At 44.0% G+C, this 23,815-nt stretch overlaps 3 protein-coding genes across 4 annotated transcripts in view; 2 read left to right on the top strand and 1 right to left on the bottom strand.

Moving 5' to 3' along the window:
* Positions 1–4,248, bottom strand: part of LOC132378918 (serine/threonine-protein phosphatase 2B catalytic subunit beta isoform) — a 95,228-nt gene extending 90,980 nt beyond the window's left edge. For both annotated transcript variants that reach the window (XM_059946234.1, XM_059946235.1), the window contains exon 1: positions 4,000–4,248. In XM_059946234.1, the coding sequence (XP_059802217.1) occupies positions 4,000–4,048 (49 nt within the window). In that variant the 5' untranslated portion in view covers positions 4,049–4,248. The remainder of the gene's footprint in view (positions 1–3,999) is intronic.
* LOC132378920 (uncharacterized) overlaps positions 3,116–23,815 on the top strand; it is a 44,333-nt gene continuing 23,633 nt past the window's right edge. The window contains exon 1 of the mRNA XM_059946237.1: positions 3,116–3,250. The gene's annotated coding sequence lies outside the window, so the exon portion shown is untranslated. The remainder of the gene's footprint in view (positions 3,251–23,815) is intronic.
* On the top strand, positions 6,331–22,454 carry LOC132378919 (uncharacterized). The gene is made up of 2 exons (XM_059946236.1): positions 6,331–7,127; positions 18,437–22,454. The coding sequence occupies exon 2, from the start codon at positions 19,858–19,860 to the stop codon at positions 21,223–21,225; it is 1,368 nt and encodes a 455-aa protein (XP_059802219.1). The 5' UTR covers positions 6,331–7,127; positions 18,437–19,857; the 3' UTR covers positions 21,226–22,454.

Genomic DNA, 23,815 nt, shown 5'->3' with positions numbered 1-23,815 from the left:
ATAAAAGTGGCGATATCCAGGTCCCAAAGTGTACAGAAGCAACTGAACCCGATGTTGGAGGACAATTTAAGGACCGGACCAGTTTGAAAGGGTCAGGGTATCAGGGCCCAAGGCAAAGGACTAGGAGGTTCAGCTCGCTGCTCTGTGATGTGTACTCAGCTCTGCTCTGAACTGCGGGTTCTCTTTGTGGACTCCAGTTCAGAATGCCATTTGCTTGCATGATTTGTTTCTTTTCTCTCTGCTCATAGGTGTACGATGGTCTTTTTTGGTTTCTTTATTTTGTGGCTGCCTGTTAGATGGATCTCAAGGTTGTATAATGTATGCATACTTTGAACTTTGACGAGTCATGGTGTTGAGTGTAAAGGTTGAGATGTCATGTTGCAGATGTTTTGAAATTTGGGGTTAAGCCACATTTGGAGTTCAGAGTCCATTTCTGGTTTCTGCACAACAGGAAGTATGTGTAGGCTTTGGAGAGGATCACCAGGATGTTTCCTTGATTAGAGAATATTAAGGTTGGACAAACTTGGATAATTTTCTCTGGGGTATCAAAAACAGAGGGGCAACTTGATATCAGATACTAGACTGCATAACTTAAGGGCGGGTGAGGGAGCGTTTGAAGGAGATTTATATGGTAAGTTTTTTTTAATTATGACTGGTAGATGCATGCAATGCACTGCCACAAGACATAATAGAAGCATACAATAGTAACATTCTAGAAGTATACAGATAGATACGTGAACAGACAAATTATAAAGGGATATGAACCATGTGCAGGGGCATTTGCAGTTTAAATTGTATGATGGTCAGCACAGACATAGTGGGCCGAAGGGCTTGTACCTGAGCTGCACTGTTCTAACCTACAACTTCAATCACCAAAGGGACGAGAGCAGCAGGCGCAGGAGAACACTACTAACAGCAGGTTCTCTTCCCACTCACACTTACTGCTAATTTGGAAATATTTGGCCTCTCCTCTAGCAGGGTCTAAATCTTAGAACTCCCAACCCAACCAAACTGTGGGAGTACTTGTGCCAGAAAACCTGCAGCTCACTAGATGTTGGCTCACTACCATATTCTCAAGGGCATTTAGGAATTGACAATAAATTCTAGCCTAGCCAGCAAAGCACCAACAAAAAAGATCTCCTGGCAATGTCACCGAGTAGCTTCATGTCCCCTTTATTGGCACAGTGGCATTTCGATTAGTTACTGCTCCTTACCTGCTGCCACCCCCCCCACCCCCACTGAATCAGCTGACTCTGCAGAGCTGCATCAGACTTGGGAATGTCTGGCTTTTGTAGCATAGTATGATGTACCTGACTGGGTAGCACAATGTTTTTTTGCTGCCTGATTGCCATTAAATTGAAAGACTTCAGGAACAAAAATACACCAAAAAATTTAACTTCCAGAAAAAAAGCACATGAATCTGATTCAAAATTGGTTCAGAGAGCTTAGCAAAGTGATTTTTTTTTAATACATAATATCCAAGTGAAATGCATAAATGTTATGTAGTTACAGTTCATCATACTCCTACTGATGTAATTATAGGCCGCCCACTTTATATTTTAAGCATAGTTTCTGTAAACACCAATATACTTGTTTTTCTGAAATGTACGACAGGATATTCAAAAATCAGAATCAGTATATGTTATACAAGAAATGAAACAAAACTGATGGACTATTTTTGCAAAATGGAGCATAACATCTGTGCATTGTGTACAATAAGGCTTATGTAAGGGCATTCAAGTTTTGCAGAAATTTAAAAGCAAGGCATATTTTCAGATTATTTTTCTGGAAAAGCAATACATCCTTAGTGTATTCCCTCCTTTCTTCCCACCACTCCTAAAAGGCGCAGGACTACACACAGGCACACCCCAAATGCAGCACCTTTCAGCACAAAATATACCTTCATTACTATCAACGTAGGTGTTAAAATTTCACGCAGCTCCTTCTTTGTACAAAATAGAAACAAGAGTGACTGAGTTTGTGTTATAAATATTACTGCTGGAACAGAGTCCAATGCACCCGTTTACTTACAGGAAGGGACCTACAACATCTCAAAGAGTCCACGCCAGACTGCCACACAGCTCCAAGAAACATTTGAACTAAGGTCTGTAAAAGGGATCTGAAATTCAACGAAGATCATAAAAAGAGGAAAACCATTGCTGATGATTGAAGTAGCATTGGGCATGTGCCACTATGTCAATCTGTGGTTTCAACAGTTCCTTATGAGACATCAGAGCCACACACATAAAGTATTAAATAAGCCCAGTGATGAGAGGGAGAGTAACTGGAATTCTGGAATGGAGAGAATTATTCCCCGGCAGCTGGCATGGACCTGATATGCCAAATGGCCTCCTTTAATGTTGTTATAAGAACAGGCAATGAATGCTGTCCTTGCCAACAACACCCACATGCTGTCCCTTATCAGTGTGTTATATACAAGCAATGAACCATTGTTTGGGATTTCGTAAACAAGACCTCTGCTGCAGTGCCCTGTACATATAATTCACAACAAACATCATAAAACAGGAGCAAAGTTACCTACTGTTAGAAAAAATGGAAAAGAAATTACTTAAAACTTGCAACCCTTTCGAAGCTGCACCAGTGTACAATACTTTATTTCAAATCAGGGATTCCAAGTGGACCATTTTTCACCATAAAACTTCAGCCAAATCAACCCAGGGTCCAAGCAAATGCTCCTCCCACTCCCTTCCACCATTTTATATTGTTTATCCTTTAGGTTTACTTTAGAATATTGTGGTTTTGAAGTTTGAGAAGGCTATAATTAATGTTGTTCCCCCATCGGTGAACTGTGCCTTTGGTGAACACAAAGCTGTTATTAACAGCAACATGAAATGCAGATTAATGGGAACAGGAATGTAGTGAAGTGTTTTCATGATCTGACAAAGTACTTCACAACTAAAGAAGTAGTTCTGACATGTAATGACTTCTGCAATAGTAGGTAAACATATCATCCCATTCCCAACACAGAAAAGAATGCACGAACAGAACCGAATTAATAATCAACTCATCCTCAGTTATTCAGACTAGCCAGGATAGTGAGAACACCTCTGCTCTTCAAATAGTTCATTCACCAGTGAGATCAGGCAGGGTCAAGGTTTCACATCTCAGCCAAGTGACATAACACCCAGTCAGCACTGCTCTATAGCAGATCAGCAACATACAGAGCCTTAGATCTTCAGGCTGAGGTGGATCTCTGTGCCAAGCAGTCACAAACTCTTTTGGTGACACAGTGAGTCAATTTAGCTCACCCTGATTCTGACTTTAATGAGATAATTTTAACCTTCGCTTAGAAACAAAATAGCTGTTAGTGCACTCAGTGTTTGCCTTGACAACCTCAGAGTATCCTTAATGTACTTTACAAGCATTGTAGTATGTTTAAACTGAAGTCACGTAAGGTAAATGTAAGATCAAGAGTTTTGAGACCAAGGTCAAGAGAATTCTTAACAGCCTCACGACCAGTCTCAGAGCAGAGCCAAGGATTTAAATGCACACTGGACACTTGCATGGACCCCTCCTCAGCCACACACCACACTCGCCAACCGGATAATGTCAGCCTGGGACTCCCCAACCTCAGGGGAAAGGAGGCTGTGGGACTCCCGGAGGTGACTTCCCTTGCACACGGAACGGGGTTAACAGCAGTCCCCAGTCCCAGAAGCGAGGACAGAGCCCAAAGTCCGGGCCTGCCACCCAACAAGCGGCCAACTCCCAAGCCGTGGATGCAGCCTGGCCAGGAACCCCGCGGCCTCTCCCTGCCGAGGGGCACGACGTGAACCAGGCCCGGCAAAGCACAACCCCAAACCCCTGGTTCCCGATTCCCCTCACACCCCGGTCCCCAATCCCTAACCCCGCTCCAGATCTCAGACCTCGACCAGCGCTCCCCTCCAAACCTCTGTCCGCACTCCCCACCCCTGCTCCGCGACCCCATAGTCTCAGAGCCCGGCCCCCCAGCCCATCGCCCCTCAGACCCCGGACACTCACACTTCACCACCCGCTCAGCGGTCGGCAGCTTCCTGTCCCGAGCCGCCATGGCGCCGCTCCGAGTGGCGGCCTCGGTCCCCGCCGAGCTTCTCAGTTCGCTCCCCCGCACTGTGCGATGCCTCCCCCGCTGTTGGCCCTCCCACTCTTCGCACAGCCTCGGTCTCTAGTGACGATGGCAGCCGGACAACGCTCCCGGCATCGCGGCACAGCGGAACATGGCGGGGCAGGCCCAGAGTGCACCGCGCGGAGCCAGGGGCGGTGACTGAGGGTAGGGGAGGAGATGGGGGAGGGGAGAGTGAGGCAATGGAGAGAGAGGGGAGGGAGGAATGAATGAAGGTAGAGGGCATTGGAGGGATGGATGGAGGGTAAAGGGAAAGGAGAGTGGGATAGAGGATGAGGGGATGGGAAGGCGGGGGAGGGGAGGTTTGGGATTGTTGGAGTGAATGAGGCAGAGGTGAGGGGAGCGGAGGATAGTGAGCAAGATGAGGGGAGGGGTATAGAGGGTGTAAGGAGGGGATAGTGAAGGGTTGGGGGAGTAACGTGTGGGGAGACTGAGGATGTAGTGATGAGAGGCAGTAAAGGGTGTGAGCAGACACCGGAGAGTGAAGGGTGTAGGGCGACTGAAGGGGGGGGGGGGGTGATATGGTGTAGTAAAGAGTTTGGGGAGACTGAGGGGGAGGAAAGGATGGGGTGGGAAGGGGTGATGCGAGGGGAAAGAAAGGCAGGGAAATGGGAGGGGGAGAGGAGTGTGAGAGGTGGAGGAAGGAAGGAGGAGGAAAGCAAGTGAGGCATAGAACAGAGAGGTAGGATGAAGATGGTGGGGAATATGGAGGGGAGTGGATGGGTGTCAGGGAATGGTGAGGATTGGGAGGGGAGGGTGGGAGCAAGATATTGGAGGGTGAGCTGTAAGAGCAGAGGGGATAGTTGGGGTAAGTGAAGTGGAAAGAAGGGTAGAGAGGGTGGGGGTGATGGAGGGGAGGTGAGGAGTTGAGGAAGGGGTAGTGGAGATGGTGACAAGAGGTGAGGGTGGAGGGGAGAGTGGGGATGAGAGCAAGATGATGATGGGGAAGGGAAGTGGGAGAGAGGGACAAGATGGCAGGGTGATCAGGAAATACGGAGGGGAAGGGAGGGAGGGGTGGGGAAGAGAGAGTGGGGGCAAGGGTTGAGGAGTTAGGGATAGGGGAAGGTGAGTGTAGAGGAAAGGAATGACCAGTGTGATTGAGGGGGTAGGGAGTGGAGGAGGGGGTAGGGAGTGGAGGAGGCCGAAGGTAGGGGTTGGAGAGACAAGAGAGGGGGAGGGAAGTGAAGGTGTGAGAGGGAATGAAGGATCGGGGAGAGTGTGTGGATGGGGGGTAGGGTAGAGTGGAGGGGAGGGTGAGTATAGGAGCAGTGAGTGGAGAGGCTGGGTTTGTAGTAACAAGAAGGGTAGTTTATGGCAGGAGTGAAGGGGTGGTGGGAAGGCAGTCGGAGGGGAGGGTTGGAAGTGGATGGTGTAAAGGACAATGAAAGAGAACGGTGGAGGATCTGAGTGATGGAAGAGGGGGGTATGGAAGGGGTGGGGAAATGAGAGGTATGTGAGGGAGCAGGATTGTTGGGGAGTGGATAAGTTTGAGGGGAAGGGAGTGATTGGAATGTGGGATGAAGAGGGTCAGCAAGCAAGAGAGGGGATAGGAGGAGGATGGAATAGAGGGGGAGGAAGATCAGAGGAACAGGGATGGGGGGAGAGGATCATGGCAAGAAAGGGTTCAAGATTGTGGGAGGAAAGGTTTGTGTGGAAGGGCGTGGGGAGAGGGTGTTGAAGAGGCGAATGAGGGTTGTTGGGGAGAGGGTTGTGGTACGAGGTAAGAAAGGGTGGTTTGGGTATGATGGATGAGGGAAACAAGGGGTTGGATCAATGGGGGAGGAGAGAAGGGGTTGGCTGAGGGAGAAGAATGAAGATGAGGAGTGGGGGAAGGGGAGGGTTGGGGTGAGGTGAAGATGGTGAGGGTCGTGGGGGAGAGGGGTATGGAGGGGAGTTTTGGGGAGAGGGTGAGATGAGGGAGGGTGGAGGAGAGGGTAAAGAGGATGGGGGAGAGTGGAGGTTAGAGGAAGAGCTGGGAGGGGAAGTGTTGGGACAGGAAGAGCACAAGGGATAAGGAGAAGTTTGTGAGAGGGGTAGAGGGGTAGAGAGAATGATGGAAGGGATAAGTGAGGAGATAAAGGGAAGGACTTAACGGGAAAAGGAGAAAGAAGAGAGGGTGGGTAAAAGAAGAATGGGGAACGTTGGTGCGTGTGGGCTGAGACAAAGAGAATGAAGGGAGGGAGGGGAGAAAGGTGGACCGAAGGGGAAGAAGGAATGTAGATAGGAGGGGGGAAAAAGGGCAATGATGGGGGAGAGAGTTGAGATGAAAGGGGAAGGAATGTAGGAAGGGGTGAGAGGAAACGGAAGTGGAGAAGAGGTGTTTGCTGGAGACTAAAAGGGAAAATATGAAGGAAAAAGAAGAGAGCAGTGGCGGAATGGGAAGAAAAGAAGAGGCTGGGGATTAAGAAGGAGGTCAGAGGAGAATGGGAAGGGAAGTGAGCGGAGGAAAGGGGAAGGCAATAATCACCCTTCAGGTTCAGCCAGCTATAGATGGGTGATTCCCAGAAAAGGTAGACAGTGCAGGAGTTCCCAGTGGCTATTCCCCTATCTAACGACCGCAGAAGAAAGTGGCAGATTCAGCCAAATTGATAGTGGTCAAAGGGCAGACTGGAGTTTCTGTGGCTGCAAGCGAGACTATCAGATGGTGGGTCGTTGCCATTGTCATGGATGTCTTTGAGCAAATATCGAACATTCTGAAAGAGAAGAACAAGCAGCCAGAGATCATGGTTCATATTGGTACTAATTTACATAAGAAAGAACAGAAATGTGGTCCAGTAAAGGGAATTTAGGGAGTTTGTGTATAAAGTTGAAAAGCAGGGCCTCTATGTAATCTTTGGAATACTCTCTGTGCCATGTGCTAGTGAGTTTAGAAATTGGAAGTTTGAACAGATGAGCGCATGGGTAAAAGGCTGGTGCTGGAGAGCAACTTGGCCTTACAAAAAGGTTGTGTTGCATCTGAACTGGTGAAGTTCTGATGGGATTTATCTCCAGTATTGAGAGAGACGAGGTAAGATTGCTGGGACCTTAACCAAAATCTTTGTGTCCTCTCTAGCCATATTATAGAAAGGATATGGAGGCCTTAGAGAGGGTGCAAAAGATGTTTATCAGAACACTGCTTGAATTAAAGGGCTTGAGCTGTCAAGAACAGTTGGACAAACTAGGGTTGTTTTGACACAAGATTCTGAAGATGCTGGACCTGATGAAGGGTCTTGGGCCAAAATGTCAACTGTTTATTCCTCTCTGTAGATGCTGCCTGACCATTTGAATCCCTCCAGCATTTTGTGTGTTGCTCTAGGGTTGTTTTCTCTTCGAATTAGTACATGTCCTAAGTTCATTTGGAGCAATTAATGGAGACCTGCTTAAAACAGGGACAGGACTAGCTGCTAATGTTCCAGGGTTTATTTTGATGTTTTAAAAGGAAATAAAAGGGGAAGAAGTTATGTTACTAGTCAGGGATAATATCTCAGCTGTACTCAGACAGGAGGAAATGGAGGGCACATTGACAGAGTCTATATGGGTAGAATTCAAAATAAGAAATGTGCCATCACTTTCATGGGTCAATACTACAACCCCCCCCCCCCCCCCGATAGCCAGAGGGACACAGAGGAGAAGATATGCAGAAGGATTGTGGAAATGAGAAAAGACAACAAGTGACTCCTAAGTGCAAAAGGTTCAGATGAGGCAGAATTTGTTAGGTATGTCTACAAGGGTTTTCTGTAGCAGTATGTGGATGGTCCATCTAGAGGGGAGGCTATACTGATTCTTGTACTGGGAATGAGACTTGCCAGATTAGCGGGTGAACACTTGAGAAACACAACTCCTCAAGCTTTAAGATACATATGAATAAGGATAGGCATTGTCCTTGCAGGAAAGTATTAGAATGGGGAGGGCAAATTATGAAGGCATCAGACAGAAGCAATAGAGTGTTAATTGGGAAAAGTTGTTTTCAGGCAAATCCACATCTGACTTGTGTGGAGATTAAGTAATGACTAGTTGCGCGGAGTTCTGTACTGGTTTGTTCCAGTAAGATGGAAGAACAAGGATGGCAAGGTACAGGAACCTTGGATGACAAAAGAAGTTAATTTAGTCAAGAAGAAGGAGAAAGTGTATATAAGGCTTAGGAAGTTGACTTGAACAGAGCACTCCAGAGTTATAAAGGAACCGAAAGGTAACTCAAGATGTGACTTAGGAGAACCAGAAAGGGTCATGAAATGTCTTTGAGTAGGATTAAGGAGAATCCCAAGGCATTCTACACACACATCAAGAGGATAACTAGGGTGATGGTAGGACTGCTCAAAGGCAACGGAGGGAACTTTTGCTTTGAGACAGAGAATGTGGGCAAAATCTTGAATGAGTATTTTGGTCAGTAATTAAGAAGAAGGATGTAAAGGTTAGTAAGGTCAGAGTGAAGCGTGCTAGGGCATTTTGAAATTAGGAAAGAGGTAGTGTTGGGTTTCTTGAAAAACATTAAGGTGGATAAGTATCCAGAATCCGACGGGATGTACTGTACTCCTGATCATCAAGAGATGCAAGGGATTAGATTGCTGGGGCTTTGACCAAGACCTTTGTATCATTTAGCCACAGGTATGGTGCCAGAAGACTGGAGTAGCTAATGTTGTTCCTTCATTCAAGAAGGCGAAAAGGGATAATCCTAGAAAATATAGACCAGTAAGTCTTGCATCAGTGGTAGGAAACTAATGGACAGAAATCATAAGAATAGGATTGATGAGCATTTAGAGAAGCCAGGTCTAGTTAGGGACAGTCAACATAGCTTTGTGTGGGACAGGTCATGCCTGACTAATCTGAGATTTTCGAGGAGGCGATGAAGGTAGAGCTACGGATTCAAATTCAGATTCATTAGTTTATTACATATACATTGAAACATGCAGTGAAATTTGTGTTAACAACCAACACAACCGAAAGATGTGCTGGGTTCAGCCCACAAGTGCCACCACGTATTGCAGAGGCACTTGGAATTTAGTGAGGCATTTGACAAGGTCCTACATGACAGGCTTATCAAGAAAGTTAGGATGCATGGCATCTGTAGTGACTTGGCTGATTGGATCCAAATTGGCTAAAAGACAGACTGTAGCAGTGGGTGGCTTTATTCTGGGTGAGGGTCTGAGAATACTGGACTTCTGTTCTTATATAAATATTTGGATTAAGATGTGGTTGGTTGGGTGAGTAAGTATGCAGATAATATAAAGATAGTTGGCATTCTGAATTGCATGGGATACAGCAGGACATAGATCAGTTGCCGATACGCTGAGAGAAGTGGAAGATGGAGTTTAATGCAGGCAAGTGTAAGGTGCTGCATTTTGGGAGTTCCTGCATAAAGGCAGAGTACAGAGTTAACAGCAGGATGCTTAACAGCATTGACGAACAGAGGGATTTTGAGGTAGAGACACTGTACATCGCTCCCTAAAAGTAGCAGCAAGGATTGATAATGGTAAAGAAAGTTTTGTGGTGTGCTTGCCTTCACAAGTTGAAGGACTGAGTTCAGGAACCAAGAAGTTATGTATAGCTTTATAAAATTCTGGATAGGCCACATTGAGAGTATTACATTCAATTACAGGAAGGATATGGAAGCTTTGGAGAGGGTGCAGAGGATGTTTACCAGGATGCCGCTCGGTTTGCAGGGTATGAGGTATGAGGAGAGGTTGGTCACACTGAGGCTGTTTTCTCTGGAGTGGTAGAATCCGAGGGGCAATTTGTTAAAGTTGATAACATGATGTGAGGCTTGCATGTAGTAGATAGACAGTATCTTTCATCCCAGGATTGCATTGTCTAGTACCAGAGAGCATGTATTGAAGAAGAGAGGAGGAAAATACAAAGGGGATGTAAAAGGCAAAGTTGTTTTTTACATAGTGGTGGAGGCCTGAAATGCGCTGCCAGAGTTGGTGGTAAACACAGTTAGCATATAGGAGCATTTAAGAGACTCTTAAATAGGCACATGAATACGCAGAGAAAGGAGGGATATGGTTAGAAAGGAGGGATTAGATTAATTAGGAAGACAATAAGATAAAAAAGAATTAGATCATTTGGTCCATTGATTCTGCTCTGCTGATATGTTATTGCTTATATATTATCCCTCTCAACCACATTCTCTTACCTTTTCCCCATAACCTTTGACACTCTGATTAATCAAGAATCTATCAACCTCTGCCTTAAGTATACTCAATGACACGGCCTCCACCTCCCATTGTATCATCCACAAACTTGGCCACAAAGCTATCAATTCTTTCATCCAAATCATTGACATGCAATATGAAAAGAAGCAGTCTCAACACTGACCCCTACAGCCCTCCAACAGTCACCAACAGCCAACCAGAGAGAGCCCACATTTATTCCTTCTCTTTGCCTCCTGCCAGTCAACCAATTTCCTATCCATGCTAGTACCTGTCCTATAATACCATGGGCTCTTGTTAAGCAGCCTCATGTATGGCACTTGTCAAAGGCCTTATGAAAATCCAAATAAACAACATCCACTGACTCTCCTTTGTCTATGCTGCCTGTTGTTTCCTCAAGGAATTCCAACAGGTTTGTCAGGCGAGATTTCCACTTTAGAAAATCATGCTAACTTTGGCTTATTTTATCATGCATCTTCAAGTATCCAAAAACCTCATCCTTAATAATAGACTCCAACATATTTTCAACCACTGAAGTCAGGCTAACTGGCCTATAATTTCCTTTCTTCTACCTCCCTCCCTTCTTAAAGATAGGAGTTGAATTAGTTCTGTACAACATTATGGACATGTCCTGTGCTGTGATATTCTGTGTTCTATATTCTAGAAGGCATGCAATTGAGGGAGGGTGAAGGTTCAAAGATGTGCAGGACCAGTTTATTTTACAGAGTGGAAGGTGTGTTGAATGTGTTGCCAGGGTTGGTGATGGAGGCAAGCACAGTAGAGGCTTTTCAGAGGCTCTTGGGTAGATTCATGAAATGCAGAGAACAGAGAGATATGGAATATATGCAGGCAGATAGGATTAGTTTAATTAAATATATCAGCTAAATCAGGAAGTGAAGAGGTTGTCCCTATACTGTACTGTTCTGTAAGGATACCAGTGCTTAATTTGCTAACCATGGGAATCATTAGGGGACAGATGAATGATGGGGGGGGGGGCATATGGTAGCTGAAATGTGTGGTTAACAGCTGGATGGGATGCTAGGGGAGTTGATATTGCATTAGCAAGGAGTTTGGGATAGCCTTTTCGGATGAGTTCAGGTGCCCTGCAAGCTGATCACCTACTCTGTGCTCTGCTTGACCTATATAGAAGAGACCACATCAGCTACACCATATGCAATAAACAAGGTTGGAGCATGTGCATGTAAATCTTTTCCTCACCTGTAAGGGCTGTTTAGGTAAGGGAAAAGGTGTAGGAACTGGTGTCACAAATTCTGCAGTTGCAGAGGGAAGTGTCAAGTGTCAGAGAGGGATAGGTGGGAAGAGATGTGCAAAGCAGGTACTGACAGAGAGAGTCTGACAGGGACTGCCAAAGGTGGAAAAGAGATGATATTATCATGCACTTGTACTCTCGTAGACATTGCAGAGTTTGGAGTTGCTGTCAGATGGGTCTGGGTGAGTAAATGGGGCATTTTGTAGATGAAACAAACAAATAAACAATGTAGATTCCTATAAAATTCTGAGAGGAATAGTCATTTTTGTTTTATCCCAGGGCAGGGAATCTAGAAATGGAAGATTTAAGATGGGATGAGAGAAGTTTAAGGGACTTCTGAGGGTTAATTTTTTTCACACAGAGGGTGGGTGTTATGTATAATCAGTTATCAGAGGAAGTGATATAGGTAGATACAATTACAATGTTTAAAAGGTGTTTGTGCAGGTACCTGGAGGGATATAGGTTCGAGCAGGCAGATGGAATTATCACAGACGGGCGTTACAATTGGCATGGACAAGGTGGGTTAAAAGGGCCCATTTCTGTACTGTACAGTTCTCTAACTCTAATTAACCATCATCATTGTATCAGGCTGCAGTGAGTGTGGCAGTATCAGTCCAGTGGGCTGCTTTGTCCTGCACGATGTCAAGCTTCTTGAGCATTGTTGCAAACGTCCGGCCAGAAGGGGAGCAAGATTGTCGTGAAGTATCCAGCCTCTGACGGTATTGGTTATTGGCCCATTTGAGTGGTTAGGCAGGGTTTGGGAGGGAATTCTAGGGGTTCAGTCCTCGGCAATTATAGGTAATAAACACAAGAGATTCTGCAAATGCTGGAAATCAAGAGAAGTGCACACAGAATGTTGGAGAAAATCAGCAGGTCAGACAGCCTCTATGGAAAAGAATCATCAGTCGATGCTTTGGGCTGAGACGCTTCATCAGGACTGGAAAAGAAGGGAAGAGGGAAGAAGCCAGAATAAGGTGGTGGAAGAAAGAGGAGGATAAGTTGGAAGGTGATAAATGAAGCCAGATGGGAGGGGGGGGGGGATGAAGTAAGAAGCTGGGTTGGTGATAAGTTGAAAAGGCAAATGGCTGGGGAAATAGGAATCTGATAGAAGTGAAGAGTGGACCATGGGGAACATGAAGGAAGAGGGACACTGGGGGAGATGATAGGCAGTTGAGGAGAAGAGGTCAGAGTGGAGAATATAAGTAGATACATATGCTAGAGAAGAGTTATAGGTAATTGTGTTTTGGGTAGGAAGAGGAGAAAGGAGTCTAGATATTTTGGAAGCCAGGGATAGAGGAAGATAAAGATCTCAGCGTATTGCTGGGCTGGGTGAGGTTTCAAAGATAGGAGGAGGAGGACTGTGTGGGGATTTCAATACAAGGAAGTGGACTTTAATATGGATGCAGTAACCATGCAGAGGAGCGGTTCATTAAGGGCAATATTGCAGTGTTCCAGCAGATAGGCACATTGGTTTTTCAGGAATGATTTTCCTCATTGATTGGGTTACCTAGAACCTACCATTGGATTTGGACAGCTTATCACATCTCATTCTGACAATTTTGTAAGGCAGGATTGAAATGTCTTTAAAAGTTACTGAACTGAGGGTTGAGATACTGAATGTTCCCTCAGGATCAGAAAAATTGAACAACATATCAGAAATTCTGACTCCAGTCAGCTGCCTGAGACATTACTAGCCCTGTTGCTCTGTTAATCCACAGCTGCCTCCCTGAAAGCCCCTGGGCAGAGCAATAGAAGCTGCCCAAATGAATGAATCTCAGATAAAATCCTGGTCAAAGAAGAACAGGGAAGTACACTTCTATGGTCTACACACTGATTGTCCCTCAACCAACCACCAAAACAGGCTGTCAGATTACCAACTTATTGTTTGTGGGATGTTTCTGCATAAATCAGATTCTGTGTTTGCTCAGTCCAGCACTGAGTACACAGTGGCCATGAAGTATTTCAGGATGCCCTGTGATCACGTGATATGCACATCTATATTGTGCACATTCATTAAATGACTTGGATAAAATCATTGCCATTTTCCTTACTCTCCAATGATTACTAGCTCATGGACCTCTGGTTTCCCTCGCCTGACATTGAGTGAGAGGTTGTTATTACACCATTCAGCCAATGATGATGATACAGGCACCATGCCTACTGATACCTTTCAGCATGATCTTTCTCGGTACAGGAGTCTGCCAGTTGTGTTTTAAACAGAAACCCTTATTTTGTCAAAGTGAAATGACTCTCACCCTGTGATACTTACATCCACAGTGATGAAGTGTTTTGAGAGGCTGGCATTGAAGCATAACAGCTCCTGTCTGAATAGCAACTTGGATCTGCTCCAATTCGTCTACCAAAGCAATGGGTCCACAGCAGATACTATCTTATTGGTTCCTCACACAACGCTGGAATATGTGGGCAGCAAAGATACATCAGGATGCTGTTTATTGATTACAGCTTGGCATTTAACACCATCATCCCTTAAAAACTAATCAGTAAACTCCAAGACCTGGGTCTCGATACTCCCTTGTGCAATTGGATCCTGGATTTTCTCACTTGTAGACCCCAGTCAGTTTGGATTGGTAAAAATATCTCCTCTATAGTCTCCATCAGCACAGGAGCACTGGACAGAGATGTGTGATTAGCCGCTTCTCTACTTGCTTTACACCCTAGCTGTGTGGCTAAGTACAGCTCCAACATAAGTTCTGCTGATGACACCACTGTTGTGCACTGTATCAAAGGGGATGAAGAACCAGCATAGAGGAGGGAGCTTCAAAACTTGGCTGAATGGTGTAATAACAACCTCTCACTCAATGTCAGGAGAGTGAAACCAGAGGTCCATGAGCTAGTAATCATTGGAGAATCAGAGGTGGAGAGGGTCAACAACTTTAAATTCCTGGGTGTCACTATCCTGAAGAACCTATTCTGGACCCATCATACAAATATTATTGTAAAGAATGCACGGCAGTGCCTCTACTTCCTCAGGAGTCTGCGGAGGTTCGGCATGTCATTGAAAACCTTGGCAAATTTCTTTAGATGTGTGGTGGAAAATGTGCTGACTGGCTGCATTATGGCCTGATATTGGAACACCAATGCCTTTGAGTGGAAGATCCTACAAAAGGTAGTGGATTTGGCCCAGCACATCACAGGCAAAACCCTCCCAATCATTGTGCACATTTACATGAAACTTTGCCATAGAAAAGCAGCATCTATCATCAAGATCCTCACTGCCCAGGCCATGCCCTTTTCTTGCTGCTGTCATCAGGTAGAAGGTACAGGTGCCTCAGGACTCACATCACCAGGTTCAAGAATAGTTACTATTCTTCAACCATCAGGCTCTTGAACAATAGGGGATAGCTACACTCATTTAAGGACTTTATTATATTGTTATTTCGTGCTCATTATTTATTGCTATTTATTTATATCCGCATTTGCACAGTTTGTTTACAGATAACAGTTCCTGACGTTTACAGTTTACAGTTACTGTTCTATAGATTTGCTAAGTAGGCCTGCAGAAAAAGAATCTCAGGGTTGTATGTGGTGACATGTATGTACTCTGATAATAGATTTTACTTTGAACTTTGAACATTACTGTTACCTATGACATTCTATTGGTAGAAAGCACAAATATGATCAACGTTAAACAGTAAGTTAATACAATATTTGGGCAAAAACAGTCAGGATTCCTTTGCAATATTTCATTGAAAAGAACAAATTATTCCTTAAAGGATTAATTCAGTCTTTTTGGTATTGTGTATTGTGAGGATCAAAGCAATAAAATCAAAATGCAGTTTTCTTTCTTTACCATTTAGATTGATTTGCCAAAGGTATCTGTCCGCACAATCCATATTAAATTCTACCAGGCATTGCTAAGTCTAATTATATCTTGATTAATCTGTTTTACCCTTTTAATTTGAACATTTTATGGAGTTACTGGAGAATGGTGACATCTTTATTGAGAAACGGTAGCTGTTCTGGAGTGGGAGCAGAGTGGAGGCTAAGGGATGAAATTGTACAAAGTGGAGATTGGGATTCCAACCAATTTGGTTAAGAAGGCCTATGAGGGACTATGAACTAGATGTAGGGGAAAGAATAAGAAAGGTAATACAGTATAGAAATCAGATAGCAAGTTGTCTTGAGGATCAGGGATCACAGATTGTATTATAACATGGGATGCCCAGAAATAGAAGGGTTCATACAGAGGAAGCAATAGAAATAGGTATTTTAGTATTGTCATTATTATTATGTACCATGTGTATGATGTAGGCGATTACGGTCCCCATGACATTGATCTTATCAAATTTTTCCACAGAAGTAGTTTGCCATCGCCTTCTGGGCAGTGTCTTTACAAAACAGGTGACCCCACCTATTATCAGCACTCTTCAGAGATTGTCTAACTGACAAAGTAGTCACATAACCAGGACTTGTGATACGTATCAGCTGCTCCCATGATCCTAATCGGGGGGCTAAGCCAGCTAGCTGTGGGAAGGAGTAACTTATACCTCCTTTGGTAGACACATAACTCCACCTGGCCACCCGGCATTTTCAGTGCACGTGAATAAATGTGCGGAGTGTGGCAATGATGGAGCCTTACATCATCATATGGTCTATCAGCGAGGAGGTGCAGGAGCCCATGCCTCCTGGTTCAACACCAGCTTCTTCCCCATTGCCATCAGGTTCTCGAAACAACTTGAAGAACACTAACACTACCACGGTATGTTTTTTCTCTCTCAATCTTGCACTCATGTTATTATTTAGATACATAGATTTTGTTCTATTATTTTGCACATTGCAAATTATGTTTCATTTATGTCAATTTAGATTTGTTCATATGCTTGTAATGCTAATGCAAAAAAAGCTTATTTTCATTGCATTTATACCTTGCGTATTTACACAAATAAACTTGAAATTTTGTAGTCATTAGTATGATTGAGAATTGATGCCTAGGCTAACATTGCCAATTCCTAATTGTCCTTGAGGAGGTAACGGTGGGCTGTCACTTGAACAGTTGTAGTCCTTGTGTGCTGCTGTTGGGGAGTTCCAGGTGTCTAACCAGTGATGGAGCACCACTGTAGTGTGTTCAGTGTTGTGAACATGAGCTGGAAAGTTGAAGGGTAGACACTGCGATGTTTCCACTACTGGGGGACTTTGTTTAACGGGCAATATTATGAGGTTAGAGGGGAGACATTTAAAGTTTAGGTGAGTAGGAGCTCGGAGTTTTCCATTCAGATGAATGTGCATACTAGGTCAATGGGGTATATAAGAGGAGGTATTGTAGATACATGTTTAAAAGACCAGCAAATTGAGGCGCATGAGAAAATGGTACAGAGGGGAATTAAGGCCCGGGTGGTTGAGCTATGATCATGTTGAATGGTGGAGTAGACTTGAGGGGTAAGTGGTCTATGCCTGCTATTTCCTTGTGTGCTTATACTATTGTGTTTTTGCCACGACGCCCTTCAGGGATTTAAGGGCACCTTTCCCTTTGCAAATTAAGCCAGTGGTAAGGAATACAAATGCAATGTTAGCATTCATTTCAAGAGGATTCAAATATGAAACAAATATGTAATGCTGAGACTTTATAAGTAACTGATCAAACTGTACTTAGAGAATTGGGCCCCTTATCTAACAATGGATGTGCTGTCTTAGGAAAGGGTGCAGAGGAGGCTCACGAGTATGATCCCAGGAATGAATGGGGAGAGGTTAATGTTTGAAGAGTGTTTGATGGCTCCGGGCCAGTACTCAAAGTTCAAAGTAAATTTATTATCAAAATATGTAAACAATGCCAATAAAAAGTATTCACCTCCCCCGCCCCTGGAAGTTTTCATGTTTTATTGTTTTACAACATTCAATCACAGTGGATTTAATTTGGCTTTGTTGACATTGATCAACAGAGAAAGACTTCTGTGTCAAACTGAAAATAGATCTTTACAAAGTGATCTAAATTAATTATGAATATAAAACACAAAATAATTGATTGCATAAGTATGCACCCCCCCCCCTTAATATGACAGACCAAATCACCACTGGTGCAGCCAGTTAGTTTTAGAAGTCACATAATTAATTAAATGGAGATCTGTTTTTGCAGTCTTGTTTGTAGTCAAGGTGTTTCAATTGACTGTGTTAAAAGTAAACCTGAAGATCCAGCTGCCGATGAGTCAGTATCCTGGCAAAAACGACGCTATAAAGACAAAAGAACACTCCAAGCAACTCTGCAAAAAAGGCTATTGAAAGGCACGAGTCAGGAAATGGAAAGAATATGGCAGATATAGCTGTAAATCTGCCAAGAGTAGGCCATCCTCAAAAACTGCGTGACCATGCAAGAAGGGGACTAGTGAGGGAGGCCACCAAGAGATCTATGACAACTGTGTTGCCTTTGTGGCATGTGTTTAGTTTATAATATTTTCGCTTAGTAATTCGTTAGTTAGCATTTTTTAGTTAAAGTTGGGATTGTTTAAAGTAAATTCGTTGTCTGTGATATATCGCGGCATGCAATGACGTCACATCCGGTTTCACTGCGTCTTGTGGGAAAATACTGGTTTGGAGAAACAGGAAGGTGGGGGTTCACATGTGCGAGATCAGCGCAAGAAAAGATGTCCTCTACGCATTAGAAACATAGTGAAGCAATGCTGTAAGTTCATGAGATAATCGATTTGTTGAATTAAAATGTTAACGCTGATTCTGTTAAAAGTAATGACGATTGATAAGGTTTATGTTTTCGTTAGTTAAAGAGTTGCGGATAGTTTGTGTTGAAGTATATTTAAAGCAGTCAATGGCGTAGGTAGATTCTGACTGTATGCTGCACTTTAATGCAATGTAGTTGTTGTAGTTTTACTTTTGCAAGTATTTACAATGTAAATGCGATATCAAGAAGGAAACAAATGCTGTACAAATCTTGTATTGTTTTGTCAACAGTTTTCACCATATGTTAATGAGGAAGAGTGAACAGTAAATGGTTAATCTTACTGTGATCCTGTTTTCGTTGACTACGGTTTACCTCGGTGTTTAGTTCGGCGTTCTTTTACACCCAAGCGAGAACACTACAGTGAAAAGGCGGCATTATCAGGTGTTTCAAGTGCTGCAATGACAACTCGATCCAGCATTAAGATGTTGCCATCCAGCGACAGGGGCAGTAGGGCATCATCAAGTAAGGCCGCCCATGCAAGAGCTAAAGCAGAATCTGCCAAGGTGCGAGTGCGCTACGCCAAACAAGAAGCAAAATTGAAGATGGAAGCGGCTGCCAGAAAAGCCGAAAACCAGTTGGAAAGGGCAAGGATAGCGTCAGAGTAAGAAGTGCTGATGCTGGAACGAGAAGAAGAAGCTGCCAAGGTGGAAGCAGGGTTCATAGAAGATGCTGAAGAAATGCATGATCTGGTTGACGTAAAATCTACTTCAGAAAAGATCAGATTGGAACGCACAAGTGACTACGTCGGATCTCAAAAAGACTGGAAGATTCGTTCTTCCTCTCCATACTTAATCGATAATGTCCCATTTCATGAGGAGTCTCAGAAAGGCCTGATTACATCTCATCCATCTGAGGAAGACAATTAACCCTTGCAACTCCGCGATGAATTCAAGAGTGAAAGGGCTCATGACAAATACTTCTCAACACCAAACTTACCAGATTTGAGGAGAAGAGAGGCAAAGACCAAATTCAAAACAGCAAATTCCATAACAGATGTATGCCCTCGGTCATATACCTGCCGACATATTTCCCCAGCTCGCATGCCACTTGCAGTCGAACCCATGGCACGGTATTTAGCAGGAAGGGATCTCGTCACTTCTGGACTGTACCAGTTTGACGATAAACCTGAAAATGACCGTACTCCACATTCACCAACGCTATCGACGGAATCCAGCTCAGAGCAACCCAAGAGTTGGATCTTATGGCGAAATGGCTGGGAAAAGAATCATGCGAACAGGTGAGACGCATACGTTCAGTGTACGTCAACAAACCCGAGCTAGCCTTAAGCAAAGCATGGGAGAGACTTCGGGAGGGCTATGCGGCCCCCGAAATTATTGAAGCGGCGCTATACTGACGTCTGGAAAATTTTCCTAAGGTGTCAGCCAAGAACCACACTAAGTTAAGGGAGCTCGGAGATTTACTCATGGAGATTCAAGGCGCCAAAGAAGATGGCTACTCAACTGGTCTAGTATACCTAGATACTCCATCCGGGATTAGACAAATCGTGGACAAACTTTCATTTGTGCTGCAGGACAGGTGGGTGTCTGTTGCCTCAGAGTACAAAGAAGACCACAATGGTTGATTTCCTCCCTTTGAGTATTTCACTAGGTTTGTGTGCAAGGAGGCGAAGAAGCAAAACGACCCTAGCATCATGGGTCCAAGAAGCAGTGCAATTTACACCAAGCCAGATAAATCCTCTTCGAATAATTTCAACATTAATAAACCTGTCTCAGTGCTTAAGACTGAAGCCTTTACAACTAACAACGACCCTCGAAAGAATTGTCCATTGCATAACAAACCCCACCCCCTCAGAAAATGCAGAACATTTAGGGAAAAATCCCTTGAAGAGAGGATGGCCCTTCTCAAGGAGAAAAGAATATGTTTTAAATGCTGTTCCTCGACCTCTCACTTTGCAAGAGAGTGTATGATTGCCATGAAGTGTCCGGAATGTAATAGCACTAATCACAATGGGGCCATGCATCCCGGCCCATTACCGCAAACCGACAACGCTCCTTCACCCCCACAACAGGACGGCGGGGAGGGAGAGGCTCATTCCAGGACAACCATTGTCAGCTCGAGCTGTACAGAAGTTTGCGGTCAAACTCAGTCAAGCTGTTCTTGTTCAAAGATCTGCCTCACTAAGGTGTACCCTAAGGGAGCCAAAGACAAGGCCATCAAAGCCTATGTAATTCTGGACGATCAGAGCAATCGCTCACTAGTCAGTCCAGAGTTCTCTAACTTGTTCCACATTGAGAGTAATCAGTTCCCATACTACCTTAGAACTTGCTCAGGCAGCGTGGAAACTTATGGAAGGAAGGCAGAAGGCTTCCAGCTCGAGTCCCTGGATAGTAAAGTCGTCATCTGTCTCCCTCCACTCTTAGAGTGCAATGAAATTTTGAATAACCGCACTGAGATCCCGACGCCAAGTGCGGTGCTACACCAGCCACATCTCCACCACATCGCCAAACACATCCTAGAACTGGATCCAAAAGCAGAAATACTCCTGCTATTAGGAAGAGATGGTCTCCGGGTGCACAAGGTTAGGCAGCAGGTCAATGGACCACACGACGCCCCCTTTGTGCAACGCCTGGATCTGGGCTGGGTGGTGATAGGAGAGCTGTGTCCTGGCAATGTACACAAATCAACAGTTAACACACTCAAGACCAATGTGCTAGAGAGTGGCCGCCATTCAATTTTTCAACTCCGCACAAGTGTCACGTGTATTAAGGAAGCACGACAAGCCTTTAACAAACGTAAAGTAACTGAAGAGATGCTGGGTCAGTCAGTCTTCGCTCAAACTAAGCATGATAACAAACTTGCTCCATCAGATCAAAACACCATTTTATTAAAAATAATGGACACCAAGGTCTTCAGAGATGAAGCAAATAATTGGGTCGCCCCACTACCTTTCAGAGAACCACGCCAGTGCTTGCCAAACAACAAAGAGCAGGCAGTCGAGCGGTTCACGCCCTTGCAAAAAACCCTGAAAAGGAAACCTGAGATGCAGCAACGCACCTGATTGACACACGAGTTACTGTGCACAGTAATGGCAGAGGTCACAGTCATTATCAATGCACGACCACTCCTACCTGTGTCTTCTGACCCGGAAAACCCCTTCCTACTTTCACCATCAATGCACCTTACGCAGAAGGCAGGAGCTCCCCCCTCCACCAGGGGACTTCTCTTATAAGGATTTGTGCACAAAGCAATGGAGACAGGTCCAGGCTCTGGCAAATCGGTTCTGGTCTCTTTGGAGACAGGAATATCTACCTTTGTTGCAACACAGACAAAAGTGGACAGAACCCTGCAGGAATCTTCAAGTTGGAGATTTAGTCCTGCTCAGGGACAAACAAATCGCCCGCAACTGCTGGCCAATGACCAGAATCACTGCTACATTCCCTAGCAGGGATGGACATGTCAGGAAGGTTGAGTTGAAAACTACCAATCAAGGTGATGTGAAAATTTACCAGTTACAGAAGTCATTCTACTTCTACCTAACAATTGATTTAGAGACTAAAGTTTGTATTATGTTCATTGTGAAGGTCAAGTGGGGAGTGTGTTGCCTTTATGGCATGTCTTTAGTTTATAATATTTAGTATTTTGTTTGTTAGCATTTTCTAGTTAAAGTTAGGATTGTTTAAAGTAAATTCGTTGTCTGTGATATATCGTGGCATGTGATGACGTCACATCCGGTTTCGCCGCATCCTGTGGGAAAATACCGGCTTGGAGAAGCAGGAAGGAGGGGGTTCACATGTGCGAGATCAGCACAAGAAAAGATGTCCTCTACACATTAGAAACATAGTGAAGCAACGCTGTAAGTTCATGAGATAATCGATATGTTGAATTAAAATGTTAACGCTGATTCTGTTAAAAGTAATGACGGTTGATAAGGTTTATGTTTTCATTAGTTAAAGAGTTGCGGATAGTTTGTGTTGAAGTGTATTTAAAGCAGTCAGTGGCATAGGTAGATTCTGACTGTATGCTGCACTTTAATGCAATGTAGTTGTTGTAGTTTTACTTTTGCAAGTATTTATGATGTAAATGCAATATCAAGAAGGAAACAAATGCTGTACAAATCTTGTATTGTTTTGTCAACAGTTTTCACCATATGTTAATGAGGAAGAGTGAACAGTAAATGGTTAATCTTACTGCGATCCTGTTTTCATTGACTACGGTTTACCTCGGTGTTTAGTTCGGCGTTCTCTTACACCCGAGCAAGAACTCTACAACAACTCTGGAGGAGTTATAAGCTTCAGCGGCTGAGATGGGAGAGACTGAACATACAAAGTCTGTTGCCTGGGTGATTCATCAGTTGCAGCTTTATGGGACAGCGGCAACAAGAAAGCCACTGTTGAAAAAAAATCTCATTTGAAATCTCAGCTAGAGTTTGCCAGAAGGCATGTGGGAGACTCTGAAGTCAGCTGGAGGAAGGTTCTAAGATCTGATGAAACCAAAATTGAGCTTTTTGGCCATCAGACTAAACACTACCTTGGGCATAAGCCAAACACCACACATAAATAAAAACACACCATTCCTACTGTAAAATATGATGGTGGCTGCATCATGCTGTGGGGATGCTTCTCTGCAGCAGGCCCTGGAAACTGAATGCAGCAAAATACAGGGAAATCCTGGAGGAAAACCAGATGCAGTCTGCAAGAGAACTGTGACTTTGCAGAAGATTTCTTTTCCAGCAAGACAATGATCCCAAGCATAAAACCAAAGCCACACAGGAATGGCTTAAAAACAACAATGTTAATGTCCGGGCATGGTCAAGTCTGAGCCCAGACCTCAATAGAATTGAGAATTTGTGGCTGGACCTGAAAAGGGCTGTTCACTTACGATCCCCAAGCAATCTGACAGATCTTGAGCAGTTTAGTAAAAAAGAATGGGGATAAATTGCAGTGTCTAGATGTGCAAAGCTGTGTAGATCTATCCACACAGACTTAAGGCTGTAATTGCTGCTGAAGGTGCATCTGCTAAAGGTGAATATCCTTAAGGGGGGAAATACTCATGCAATCAATTATTTTGTGTTTTATATTTGTAATTAATTTAGATCAGTTTGTAGAAATCTGTTTTCACTTTGATACAAAAGAGTCTTTTTCTGTTGATCAGTGTCAAAAAAGCCAAATTAAATCCACTGTGATTCAATGTTGTAAAACAATAAAACATGAAAACTTCCAAGAGGGGGGATGAATACTTTTTATAGGCACTGTTTGTCACCATATACAACGCTGAGATTTATTGTCTTGCAGGTACATTCAATAAAACCATAACAGAATCAATGAAAGACGCCATTGGCTATCCACGCAGTGTACAAGACAAAAACACTGTGAAAATACAAAAAGAAAGAATAATAATAAATAAATAAGCAATACGTATCGATAACATGAGATGAAGAGTCCATCACTGGAATTTAGAAGAATGCTGGTGGGGGGGGGGGGGGGGGGTCTCATTGAAACCTTTAGAATATGGGAAGCCTATATCATAGGTTCCCAATCCTTTTTATGCCATCGACCCATACAATTAAGCAAGGGGTCCATGGACCCCAGGGTGGAAACCCCTGGTCAAGATAGAGTGGAAATGTTGAGGACGTTTCCTATTGTGGGGGA

The sequence above is a fragment of the Hypanus sabinus genome, chromosome 21 (assembly GCF_030144855.1).
Source record: "Hypanus sabinus isolate sHypSab1 chromosome 21, sHypSab1.hap1, whole genome shotgun sequence".
Classification (NCBI taxonomy): Eukaryota; Metazoa; Chordata; class Chondrichthyes; order Myliobatiformes; family Dasyatidae; genus Hypanus; species Hypanus sabinus.
Note: the sequence above shows the minus strand (reverse complement) of the source record. Positions and strands in the feature narration are given on the sequence as shown.